Genomic DNA, 13,750 nt, shown 5'->3' with positions numbered 1-13,750 from the left:
GGGTATTGAACTCAGGTTCCTGTACTTGCAAGCAGACAGTTTACCAACTAAGTTTCCTTCCAGACCTGACTTCATTTTTGTGGCAGGATAATGTTCCATTGTCTATATATAGTGGATGTTAATATGTTTTTGTTTTGATTCCAAGAGTGGGATGTGAAACAGACTTGTATGAAGGTGTGCTGTGTTTTTCTGCTGGAAACAGACTTGTGAGAGAACAGGTGGTGTTTATCCACTAGAAGAGGAAACGCCTCTTGCCAACTGATAAACATTCTAGTACAGACTCTGAGAGGATGAATATATATATATATATATATATATATATATATATATATATATATATGTGTGTGTGTGTGTGTGTGTGTGTGTGTGTGTGTGTGTGTGTGTGTGTGTGTATTTATATATGTATATATGCCCAAACAAGAGGCTGAGTTTTTTGGTCTTAGCATCATTTCCTATTGTTTGGCTGTTCATCACTCGTCTTCAAGATGCTCCTAGAGAGAACTGATCCTTCGAGGCTCCAGCTGCTGCTCCAGATTCTGGTGGATGCAGTTGCAGTCACCTTTGCTGAGTTGCTGGTTTGCTGTTTAACAGGTCTGCTGAAATCCTAACTATGAAGAGTGGAATCGCTCCAAGGAACTGAGTCTGTAAAGGTCTACTTCTCCTGTTCCTATTAGCCTCTTTTCTTTCCTATCTAGAGTAGGTGGGTTGGAAGGGAGGTATAAGCATTAAAGAACACAAAATAAAGTAGGTTTGAAATAGTTCAAAGCCTACATCTAAATATACTACATTTTCCCCATTCATTAGCGACAGTTTGATGGGTTTCTTACCTCAGCTATTGTGAACAATACCACAGTGAATATGGGAGTGCAGCTGTGATTTTATATTTTTGTCAGTCATGTAACAGAATTTATATATTATATACAGAATAACAGAATTTGTATATTATATGCATACATGTGTGTATGCATATAATATATAAATTACAAAATACCAGAAATTATATATTATATGCATATAATGTGTATTTGTGTGCGTCTATATACACTGTGTGTGTGTGTGTGTGCGTGCGTGTGTGCGTGTACCTGGTACTGGAATTGCTGAGACATATGGTGCTCCTGTGTTCAGTTTTCTAGAAGAACACCCATAGGCTTTCCCTCAGTGGTTGTATAATTTACATGCAATCAGCAGTGTGTGAACTGACTTTTCTTTGACTGTGCTAGCCTCAGCCTTTAAGCCGAGGGTCCAGCCTGGCTTCATGTGCATACAACTTGAGCTGAGAGACTTTCTACGTAACAGGTAAAGTGTTACATGGCATAATTGTGTTAGATACCATTGTGCCACACTAGACAGATAAAGAAACAGCTCCTTAAGCCCGCTGATTACCATGCTTTGTAATGGGGTTGGGTTATAGTGTAAGATAAATCAAAACAAAACAAAAACAAAAAAGCAGGACTGACTTGTCTTCTCTGTTTTGCTTTGCAAATAACAGTGTCACTCTGATACCTTGATGAAGTTGTGTTACTGCTTCCCCTCTCACCTCATCCATGTCCTCAGATACAGGCGATGGGACATGCTCCAGTTCTGGAATCATATGGCGTTTTTCTGTTTCCTCTTGCATTAACACAGGGTACCCGAGATCACTGGGGGACACTAAGCCAAGCTGACAATGTTGTTGTTTGTTTGTTTGTTTGTTTTGCTTGTTTGTTGTTTGTTTTGTTTTGGTTTGGTTGCTTGCTTGTTTGGTTCTTTGATAAAAAAAGATTAGAAATTGTAACATCTTTCCTGTGATGTCCAAAACTATTTGGATGTCTCCTATGGTCTAAGATGGCTGTAGATATCAGTTTAGGACAAATGGATCTTTTAGCACAGAACTTCTCAGTGTGTGATCCTAGCATCCACCACCAGCACCACCTGTGAGTTTGTAGGACCCACAGATCCCAGGTACCCTCTCACTCTCTGAATTGGTCTCCAGGTGAGGAGATCCAGTAGACTCCTATGGCTTTCCTGACAATTCATATGTGGGCAACATTTAAGAAGCGGTCCTAAGGAGCTGGTTAGAGCTTTCATCTCTCCTTTGGAAAAATGGTGCTACCTGGCCTCAGTGAGCCCCTTAAGGGGAAGAAATAAAGTCTTTGGAATGAGGACGCAGCTTCATTTTGTATATTTAAAATGCCAGACTTCATTTTATACTCAAGTTGGTGAGGCTGGATGTGTCTGATTAGATTTTTATTCTGATTGCTTTAGGTTAAAATTTTAGTCTTGAGCCAGGCATGGTGGTATATACCTGTAATCCCAGCACTCAGGGAGGTAAAGGCAGGTGGATCTCTGTGAGTTTGAGTCTAGCCTGGTCTACAAAGTGAGTCTCCAAAATTCCCCCCAAATTTAAAGTGATAGCCCACTGCTCTTTCTCCCTGCACTGCCTCCTGTCCTCGGATTGGGCCAAAGGCACAGTCTTTTTGGAGATAGCATCTTACTAAGTTACTCAGGCTGGTCTTGAACAATATCTGTAGCCCAGGCCAGCCTCGAAGGATCCATACTCCTGTCTCTGACTCTTAGGTAGCTGCGATCACAGGCCTGCTCCCCCAGGTCAGACTTACCTTTTAAGTAAGTCACTGATTCAAATGTGGTGGCACACTGCTACAATGTCAGTCCATGGGGAGCTGAGGCCAGAAGACCCCGAGTGCAAGGAAAGGCTGCATGGCACAATGATATCTGTTATCAAAGCTACGTAATTGATTTTCTTGTTGACATAGTTGTTATATGGGGTAGATTTCACTTTTTACAGTCCTTCTCCTTATTATAAACCCAAAGCATCATGACAGCAGACAATTTAACCAATCTATGACAAATGAAAACAAGATGACATCATTTCATCAGCCTCAAATGGCCAACTGTTCGTATTTGGTGTAATTCCCTCTCACGTAATCTCTCTCCTTTTTTTTTTTTTTAAGTGTATTATAAGGTTGAGATGACACCGAAGACCACTTTCCCTCTATAGGACTTCAAACACATTTGTTGCTAAGAACAAAATTTCAAAACACATCACTTATGATATGCTGCATGATGATGCTCATAGTGTGCAAGTATCAGTCGTTATTAAGCATTTCCCTACAGGGACTTAGTTTTATCCTACAAAATAAATTGCAGCTAAATTTAATGTTACAAAAGTGCTGGATGAATACTGAGGCAGGGAATGGACAGGACAGAAGCACCATCCTGTCCAACTAAGCAACTTTTAAAAGGACGTAGAATAATGTTTTTAATGACAAGACTATGTCAGGTCCGTGGCGTCACGGAAAAATGTCACATTAAGGAGTTGGTCTGCGGTTTCTCAACAGGGGAACCAAAACAAGGGCATAAGCTAGAAAATTATAATTCTTAAGTTGTGGTTTGCTTTATAAGTGGTAATCGCACACTCTGTCCCTCTCTCCTTCCCTTCTTTCCTCCCTCCCTCCCTCCCTCCCTCCCTCCCTCCCTCCCTCCCTCCCTCCCTCCTTCCCTCCCTCCTTCCCATCCTTCCTTCCTTCCTTCCTCCTTCCCTCCCCTTTTCTTCTCTGAGTTCTATTACTTATAAACCCTTTCTGGGTTGACTCCAGTTCAGCTGGGTCCACCTCTCCTCTCTCTAGCTCCTTTCCTTCTAAGCATCCCATCTGCAGTAACAGTAAAAACATGCTGCCCGTGAAGGTGCTGACAAGGCTGGAGGCTCACATGGGAAAACACATTCTAATGCATGGTAAAAATGATGCCTCAGTAATGGGGTCTGTAACTTATGAGCTCAGCCTGGGTGTCCCATGTGCACAAAAGACTGTTACTTGTAGCAGAAAAGAAGTATTTGGATCAAATTAAGCACAAGTAAAGTGTCTTCTTTGCAATATTATTTAAATGTTTTCATGAGTTATTAAGTTGCATTTTCTAGATTTTTCTTTTGAAAATGTTGTAAGATGCTTTTTGATGCAGCATTCTCTGTGTGACATTCTTTAGTTTACCAAAACGTCTCTTTAAAATACAACTACAGTTTTCACATGCTTTATTTTCTGCATAATGATATGTGAGAATATCATGTGATTTGTGTAGATCATGGGAACACATTATGGATTAAAACACAGAATTTGGATTTCATGGACCGTGCTAAAATTCAGTAAAAATTGCATTTGGACCCAAGGAGGAAAGAGCAACATGTGGCTTGAATTTTCTTGAAGACACACAGGGATAGTTAAAGGGGGAAAGTGCTTAGGACAGAGTATACCTGGAGTCCTGCCAAACTTGTGCCATTTAAACGATGCTGTAAGACTGAATTCAAAACCTAAGCAGAACCCTGCAATCTCCCCCCGAAGGGCAGGAGGTAGGGCTTGAACTTGGAAAGATAGTATTAATGCAAATGCTTTGAATGCCCATCTCGGGAACCTTGAACAAGAGGTGGCTGTTTTGTCCTCCAGAATTTAAGGACTTCACCATCTGCCTTTGGATCCCCACTCTGCCCTTAAACCCTTGACCAATCAAGTTAGCCCCCTCGGTTTTGAAATTGTCTTTTAGTTTCCCATTTCAACACTAACTTTGCTCTGCCCCTGCACCCTGTGCAGATCTACAGACACAGGAATCTTGTCACAAACGCTACCACCCAAGACGGGAATGAGCAAGCTTCTTCCACCAAGGAATGAAGATTCCTTTGTGTGTAAGCTCTGTATTTTCTTGTGCACTTTAGGCAGTTTGGGCAGGTGAATGGAATTTAGGGGGAGTCCATGGCTTTGATGGTCCTTGGTCCTTCTAGGGAGTTCTATTTTCATGCTCTCCTCTGGCTCCTGTACTGGTGCCAAGCTGGCAAACATCGCCTTTGAGTCCCAGGAGGATGTGTGTTGATGAGCCTTCCCACCCCCACCCCTACTCACTTACCCCCCCCCTCCCCAGAGCAAAGAGGTTTGGAATTCAGCAGTGCCACTTTCAGTTATCCGGCTGGGATTCCCTTGAATGCAACTAGTTGTCCTCCCTGGCTGGACCAATGCCAGATTACTTAAGGAGATAATTGACCACAAGCCAGCCTGGCTGACAGACTTCCTAAGTGCCAGATGCCAACTGTGCCAACGGGCCCTTGCAGGAGGGCCTGCTTTTCTTGAAACCATAGCTAAATGTGGCTTCATTCTCTCTCAGCCTTTAGCTCTGTTTTTTTTTGGGGGGGGGGAGGATAAAGTAAAACCGATTGGCACAAGTTATTTTCTCTGTATCTGTAAGGACATCTACACTAACCTGCCCTCCCTCACTACTTCTTCCCATCTCTCTCAGGGCTTCTGCTGATTCAGTTAAGTGGGGGCCTGGGCTGAGTAATTGCAGCCTTAAACACACACACACACACACACACACACACACACACACACACACACACACACACACACCCCTTGGCACTCAGGAACACAACTGAGTGCTCCTTCCCCGGTGGTGCCTTGTGTCCACAAACCTGTGAGCCAAGATGGTTATAAATTACAAGCATTTCTTCTTTCATCTCACCTATGTCTCGGATTAATTTTCTGTTTTCTAATTTGTAAAAGGCAGCTGTCGGTGAGCTCAGATGAGACCGCACACTCAACTGAGAGCTACCAAAGTACCACAGTTAACTGCTATCCTTACATCAGCTTCATGACTTATATAAACTCAAGATTTTGTTAGTGGCCTGATCCCCTAACAACACGTGTAAAACAAACTTGGGAGGCTCTAAGGAGGCGTATTTTGACACATGACTCTGAGACTCTGATCCTGGTGTGGATCGAGGTTCTGAGACCTGGGGTTCTCCTTTTCTAGTGCCTCAGAGATGGATCACCAGTGTTCTGCCAGGCTCCAGGCTTGGCAGTACCAGCAGCATCTGCTCATGGAGATATATGCCCTTACAGTGGAGTCAAATCCCAAGTCTGGGAACAGAGGAGGTCTCTAACTGGGGGCACTCCTCCCCTTTAGAATCGGAGTTTTGGTACAGCGCCCCCCTTCCCTTTACTTATTTTGACAAAACTTGTATTCACACCATACACAGCTTCATTGGGGCACTCGGGTCCTTTCTGAAATAAGAACTTGGACACAATCATTGACTGTTCACTTCACTTTGCCTTCCTACCTCTCTCTCTTTTATTTATTTATTTATTTATTCATTTATTTATTTAACAATGCATCTTCTCCCCTGAGGTAGAAAGGGTTTTCCAGCAGAGACCAGGTACAGGAAAGGCCCCAGAAATGCCGAGGGTCCCCTACTTGTCTGCTTCCTTTTGGGGGTGGAGATACACAAGATCCCAGAAGTGGGACAAAAAAAGTACAAGGGATCATTCTGGCTGATCCCAAAGGAAGGGGCAATCTTTTCTGGGACAAATGTCTACAGGCCCCTAAACCAGGCTCCCAGCAGAGCTTTAGGCACCAACTAACTGGGAAGTGGACAAAGAAGCCAGACTCCGAAGTTTCCCGTAGTCTCTGACCTCCATGCCAGTGTGTCCCTGCCCTCTTTTCTTTTTCTACTGCCTGACACCAGTGGCGTGGAAAACCTCACGGGAGAGATAGACAGACTCTCCAATTGACTGAGAGCCTCAATGAAGCCCCTACTGAAGACGTGTCAGAACTTAGTGACACACTGTGATGAGGTTTGTTTCAAACGAGGGAGGGGCCCGCTGGAGGGTGGGCACAAAAACTTTCTTTTAAAGGTTCTAACCGAACACTGATATCGCTGTGTGTCTGGGTGACCCCTTTTGTCCCTGTACGTTCTTCTATTGAATGGTCGGAGGAATTTCTTAGGCTTGAAGGAAAATTGGCTTTCGGTGGAACTTTGCTGGAAGAGTTAGAGGGTAGTGGTAAGGGGCTGTACAGAAGCCCAGTCCTGGCTTTCTGGGTGTGTGTGTGTGGGGGGGGAGCGCTCAACCCTATCCCCGCCCTGCATCCTGGCTGTGGACTGGCGTTTGAGGCCCAGTCTGTGTGTCCAGGCAGCAAGCAGTCACTCAGTCGCCAGCAGTGGCCTAGCAGACCCCACAGGCAGACCTTTTTTCCCAGGGCTGGGGGTAAGCAACAAGTGTCCTAGACGCCGGGGCGCTTCCCACCCACCTAGTTAATGGCAATGGTAGTGCTGGCGGCATCCCACCATGCTGTTCTGGGCCAGCCCTAATCCAGCCCTGCACCTGCCCCACTTGCACGACAGGGCCAAGCCTGGGGTCCTGGCCTGCCTTTGCCAAATCTCTAAAAAGTTTGCCGATTGATGGCGGTAGGATAATTCTTCTGTTGCGGGGTTTTCCCCCGATTTAGACCCTAATGCTGACATACTGAAGTTCAGTTAGGAAAGTAAAGTGATGAAAGCGGGTAGAGCTTAGCGAGCTGACAGATGAGTGGAGCGGGCAATGAACTCCGAAATCAAAGTTAAAAAATCAAAATTAAGGCCCAGGGGAGGATTTTTAACTGGGACCTCATCTCCAAAGAAGAGAACACCCTCACACCGGCACTGGTATATCCAGAGAGAAGTTTTAATGAACACCTGGTACAACACTGGCAAACAGGAACGAAGCCACAACCCGAACGCAGCGGACACAGGCCAGATGGGATTTGGAACTAGGGCCACTCCGTTCCCCTTCCCTAAGTCTGTTGCCGGTAAAGTGCTGTTCCTGGGTCTCGAAACCCGGGAAGGGAAACAGTGACAAGATGAATTTATTCACAAACTGGGATTGAAGAATTTGCCTGAAAAGACACGCAGCGAGCAAAGGTAACCCCCTCCTCAATTGTGCAGGAGGAAATGGGAATCGTACAGCCACCAAACGCACCCCTCACCGCCGCCACTTGCCCCTCTTCCCGTGGAGGTAAGGCTTCGCAGCACTTACGGATCAGAGGAGCAAAATTTTGCGTTATACTAGTGACTTTTTCCCCCTTCAAAGTGCAAAAGGAACTGGTCGTGAGAATGAACTCTGTTCTCAGGCTTTGGAACGGCTTCTTATTTGACTGATACATAGATGAGTCGCAGGTGGAAAGTCGCCTTTATTGTCTCTCTCTGGTGCCTCCCCAAACTTTACTTTTGGAATCTGGAGCTTTACTCTTTAAGCCGCCGCCGCCGCAGTTCTCTTTTGTGAGAACTAATTACTTTAGCTGTCGCTACTATCCTCCCCGACCCCGGGTCACAGCCAAGAAATGTAACCGTTTCTCAAAGACCCCACCGAAACCACCCTCTCAGTCAAAGCGACTTTATTCGTGGCATCCTTTTCTCGCCTACACTTTTCTGACCAAGGAAACAACGAGATGAAACACACCCTTTCCCTTACCATCTAAGGCAAGTTTTCCTTGGAGGGAGGTGGCTGCGGACACCGGCAGACTGAAGTTTGAGGTCTGAAGTCCATTTGAATCACTCTGTTGGGCTTCTTGTCCTGGAATAGGTCCTCCAACTCCTGCTCCAAGAAAGGGGTGAACCCCGGCTCCTTTTGCCTGAAACGAATTTTCCCTGACCACTTTTGCTCCCTCCCCACATAACTTATCAATTTTTTTTTATTACAATAGAAACTCTTTCCTGAAAAATGGGCTTTCATTAATCTGATTTACGAGATAGTATAAACACAGACACTAGGAGCTTATATTTATTATTCAGACCAGTGGAGCATCCACTTTGGGGGGTTGCTGATCAGTTTTAAAATGCATTTTTTCCCCTTCAATGCCAACTTTGTCAACCTTTCTGAGGCGCCCTCTCGGTCTTGGACTGTTGACTCAGTCTCTCGACAGGCAGCTTCTCACCAGCCTCCTAGGAGTGCACCAACACCGAGTGCAGGGACCCTCCCTTGCTGTCAGTGGTGCTGGCTGCGGTGGGCTCCAGGAGAGGAGCTGTGGGTGAGGCGGCCGCGCACACGGTGGAGGGAGCCGGCAGCTGCTGTGACACCGTGGGGACAGCCAGAGCCGGCGGCAGCGTGGTCACGGGTGGTAGCGCAGGCGTGGGCTTGATGGGCACCGGGACAGCTGGCAGGCTCTGGTTTGCCGAGTGGCACAAGGCCTTGACTGGCACCCCGAACGCCCCATACTCCGGGCCTACCGGGACCCCAGCTGCGGCAGCGGCCGCAGCTGCAGCGGCCACCGAATCCATCACGCCAACGTGAGGCCACACGGAGCTGACAACATTGCCGAGTTGGCCTGGCACGGGGTAGCCCAAGTGGTGCATGACTGACGCCAAAGGCAACCCTCCAGCCTGCAGCACTCCCTTGTAGTCCCGCCCGATGATATTTTCTATTGCGAACGGGTGTTTGAAGCCCGAGGTGGATGCAGCGGCAGCAGCCGCTGCAGCGGCGGCAGAGCCCAGCCCGTAGGGTGGGAACTGAGACAGACGCCCCACGCTACCCACCGCCGCGGCCGCCGCAGCAGCCGCCGCTGCCGCCACGGCCGCTGCCTCCTGCATCTTGCCTGGATGGGACGGCTGAGGAGGCTGCGACTGCGGCGGGGGCTGCTGAGCGGACTGCGACGGGAGATGTGGCGGCTGCGGAGCGGGAGCCGGCTGCTGGTGGAAATAGGGCACCATGTGCGGCGGCTGCGGCGGCGGCTGGGGCGGGTGGTGATGGTGGTGGTGGTGTGCGGCGTGGTGGTGATGGTGGTGATGGTGGTGCGCGTGGTGGGGATGGTGGGGGTGCAGATGGCCTCCGGGCCCGGTGCCCGGAGCGCCCTTGCTGCTTCCTGCATGCAGGTGAGCGTGGTCTGCGCGCAGCACTTTGAAGCGCTTGCGGCGCCGCAGGAAGCTGCCGTTTTCGAACATATCACCGCAGTCAGGGTGTAGGGCCCAGAAGCTGCCCTTACCGGGCTGGTCCGGCCGCCGCGGGATCTTGATGAAACAGTCGTTAAAGGAGAGGTTGTGGCGCAGACTGTTCTGCCAGCGCTGTGTGTGCTCGCGGTAGTACGGGAAGCGCTCCATAATGAACTTGTAGATGTCACTCAGAGGCAGCATCTTCTCAGCCGAGTGCTGGATGGCCATGGCGGTCAGTGAGATGTACGAGTAGGGCGGCTTTTGGTCGCTGTACGAGCTCTTCCCTGGCCGTGGCATCTTCCCAGGCTCCTCCACCTCCCTCCGGCCCACAGTGGGCCTCAATACCTCTTGGAAGCTCGATCCAAGGCCTAAGCGTCCCTACTAACTCTTTCTCCACCTGTGCATACACCCGGATACACAGCCTTCTCGACCCTCAGACCCCCTTTGCCTTGGTACTCCTCCCTCTAGGAGTTGCCCCGCGTTCCCGCGATTGGCTTTTTGGGCCACTGCAGCTCGACGGTGCTCACAACTTTTGGTCTGTGACAGGCCCGCACAGTAGCCAGAGAGGCTCGCCAGCTTTACCTTAGTTTTCTCCGAGTCTTCCTCCACTCTGATGACCAGACTTGAGCTCTGGAGCGGAAGGTGGTGGAATGAGTTTCGTTTTTGGCTTCTTTGCCCTTTCTCGGTAGAAGGGCAACTCGGGTCAAACCGACTGTGCAGTGGAGATTCTTTCTGGCTTTCTAAACCCGAGTCCGCACTAGCTGTCCCGAGGCCACTAATTACCGGACTTCCAATGCCCTGGAAGCTGACCTGGTACTGGATTCGTCCACGCTGGAGTTCAGGTCTTACAGGAGGGGAGTGGCAGGGTAAGAGGAGAGAGATGTCTCAGCCTGTACCCTTTTTCTCAGGAGATCCGCTGCCGAGCTGAAGACGAAAGAGGCGTCAAGTACTAGGTGGTGGCTCCCAGGAAAAAAGTTTGGTGGTGTTTACAGCAGCGGAGCCAGCAGGCTCTATACGGAGGGGAGGGTGCTCAGAACTCCTGGAGCTAGCCGCAGGCTGCAGGGGGCGTCTGCGAAGACAGGCTTGGACCCGGCTCGCCAGGTCGGTGCAGCCGTCTGCGCTGCAGCTGCAGCCGCTCTGCCCCGCGGGTTTTGAGAAGATGCGCTGCTGTGGCAGCGACGCGCTCTCTTGGCTGCGTTTTGTAATGGTCCCCGAGACGCTGAGACCCCTGCAGCTTGTGCTTCGAGACTATCACATGACCGAGGCTGAGGGACTCCGCCGCCGCCTCCACAGCCTTGTCTTTTGCAGAAGGGGCAAGAAGGCACAGCTCCTCGTCCCCGCCCCTTCTCCATTTCCACAGGGCACCCCTACCCTTCGCATTTACTACCCCCTTGCCAGTCCAAGTCACAGCGGGTTTGGCCGGTGAGCGCAGTCTGACCACTGAGCAGGGGTCACTGTCTAGTTGCTGCGCTTGCTGTTGCGTTCCACAAGGTCTAAGAACCACAGCAAGGGGGCAGGGCACTGCTTTCTCACGAGGTCCTCTCTTGCATACCTTTCCCTTTACCCTTCAATCTTTTCACCCACCCTCTCCTAGTTTCCCTATGTGCTAGCAACTCGGTCCCCAGTTTGGAGCATCATCGTCTTCAATTCCTTTTCTCTTGGAGAAACAGAGTTGCCCAGAGGGTTGTAGGTGGAAGCCAATAGAAAGAAGAGCTGGGGAGTTTTCTTCAAACGCCAATTTGGTCCAGATTTTATTAGGCACGTCCTGCAGATCGGCCCGGTATGCGCATTAGTTTCAGGGAGCCGCTAATTGCTCCTTGCACTCCAGAACCTTGGTTTAGGGGACTGAAGGACAATAGGCAGGGCAGTAGGAGGTATGAAGCTAGGCGGGCGGACAAACTTCACCGTTTCTTCCCGAAGTGGGTGGACAGATGGTATGAAGTTTCTTCGAGGTGGCGATTTCGGAGTCAGGGGGAAGAATGAGGAATTGGGAGCTGAGGGATCCCGCCACCTAGTTGTGCAGCTAGTCTCCTTGGCAGCAAGAGGAATATCATTAAAATTGTGTGGAAGCCAAGGTCAAAACTTGGCGCGACCTGTAAGAGAAGGGCAGGGGTAGAGATTCCCCTGCCTGCTTGCTTGCTACATTCCTCCCACGTTCGATCCGGAAGTGTCAGCGCCTAGTCAAAGAACCTGAAGTCTCCTGCTTTGGGCCCCATTTGCGCTCAAGCTGGTAAAGACAGCAGAATTTAAAACAGCATGCTCTCTATTCTTGTCTCTGGGCCTCAGTGTCAAGTGTTTTGTCTGCAGCTGAAGATTTTAAGGTCCCCCCCCAGTTCCCTCACTTGAAAAGAGCAGCTAAAGGCGATTGTCCCCCAGATTTTAATTTCTTCTTTCCTAAGCATAAATCCAAGGCGGGCGCTAACCTGTAGTCTTGGCTACAGGGTCAAGGAAAGCTCTGGATGTTGGTAAGTGGTAGGACGGGGAGTAAAGGTTCTTATTCACTTTTTTCCACTTTTGCCCTGCAGCAAACCCTCTGGCTCCTATTATTTGGTCAGTCTGTCCTCTTAGGATAGGACTTACATCGGATAGGCGGTGAGGTCAAATGAGGAGGAGGGGGATGGGTGGCGTGAGGGGAATGCTGTCTCTTTGTCTGGCCCAAGAAATAAGAGGATGCCCCTCACTGTCACTTCATGTCAGGAAGTTTCCTCCTGCTAAAGAAATTTCTGTGAGATGTTTCATTAACTGAGACAGTTTACGGAGACCAGCAGCGGAGCGACCCCGCAGAATCTCAGAGGAATTCCAAAGCGCCCACAGTTAAAATGACAGCCAAATCGTCTGGAGGCGGGTCACTCCTTCTCTGTTCAACCCTGCAGGCGGTGGTCTACCCCTTGTGACGCCTCTATGGGCAGCTACACGAGTCTGGCGCTTAAAGGCTGTTCGGGTAAACGGCATCTTTTGTTGAGGCTTCGCTAGGGCATCTCTTCCGCGGGATCCGGGACTCGCGACTCCTTCTTACTGGGATATACTAAAGACATTTCCTCCCCTGGGCAAGTGGCCTGCGGGGCGTTCGGGGACCCAACGAGGGTAAGAACCCTTTCAGAGCCCGCGAAACAAACTGGGCCTCTAAGGTGAACCCTGAACCTTACAGCTGCGAGGACGGCTCTCTTCATAGGCGGGCAACCCGGGGTCCCCCACCTAGATTTGTCGCCGAGAGACGCGAGACGGGTGGTCTGCATCTACAGCCTGGGCCAGCTAACCGTGATCGGCTGCCAGCTCTGTTCAACTTAGATCATCAAGACAGAGCAGCGAAGGACGAGCACAACGCCGTGGCCCCCACGCTGTCGCCTTCAGTGTGGATTTGGCAAGGGAAGAGAATGTTGCCCTCCACCGGACTTCATCTGGCCCACACGACCAAGAGAGTCGACCAGGAGCTACACGCCGGATCATTAGGAGCAAGGAGGGTCCGTTGGGATTTGCGAGAGCGGTGCCTAGCTTTGCTGCGTAGCCTGGCCAAATGTGGTGGGGCCTGCTCCCTCTCCCGGTCTCCCCAGGTTGATTTAATTCAGGCAAGTTGTGTAGGCTTGTAGCGATTGTAGCAGCAGCAGCCCGGGCGGAATGTGCATTCTCCAGACCGGGTTCCAGGAGGAAAAAAAATCCCCTGTAACCATCCCAGCACCGATCAGTTGGATTTAAGTTTCCCGGCGTAATCTTCACCTCACTCCCCACCCCACGCCACCGCCACCCACAAACTACAACAATCCAACAGTCGCTGCAAGGGTGCCTGCAGGCATTCGTGTCTTTATCTCTGGCGTATTTAGTTTACCCTTTAAGCAATTATTGGTGACGCTTGCTGGGACCCGGAGTTCCAACCCAGGCTTTATTGCAATGAACTGGCTGCATGGAAGGTAGTTTAAAACTGCAGAAAAAGATGCGGACGTCCAGGAATGGCTATTTATTCATTTATCTCTCTTCTCTAGTCTCGGGGTCTTACAAATTCTCTTATTCAGGACCTAGGCTGGGTTTACTACAGGT

The 13,750-nt window shown here is 49.5% G+C and overlaps 1 protein-coding gene across 1 annotated transcript; it reads right to left on the bottom strand.

Annotated features, from left to right (window-relative positions):
* Window positions 1-8,734: 8,734 nt before the first annotated feature.
* FOXB2 (forkhead box B2) lies at window positions 8,735-10,015 on the bottom strand (the record flags this gene model as incomplete). Its single annotated transcript, XM_084762266.1, has 1 exon — window positions 8,735-10,015. The coding sequence occupies one exon, from the start codon at window positions 10,013-10,015 to the stop codon at window positions 8,735-8,737; it is 1,281 nt and encodes a 426-aa protein (XP_084618392.1).
* Between the last annotated feature and the right edge of the window lie 3,735 nt (window positions 10,016-13,750).

This window comes from Acomys minous, assembly GCF_964271855.1.
Source record: "Acomys minous genome assembly, chromosome: 2".
In the NCBI taxonomy this organism is placed as follows: Eukaryota; Metazoa; Chordata; class Mammalia; order Rodentia; family Muridae; genus Acomys; species Acomys minous.
Note: the sequence above shows the minus strand (reverse complement) of the source record. Positions and strands in the feature narration are given on the sequence as shown.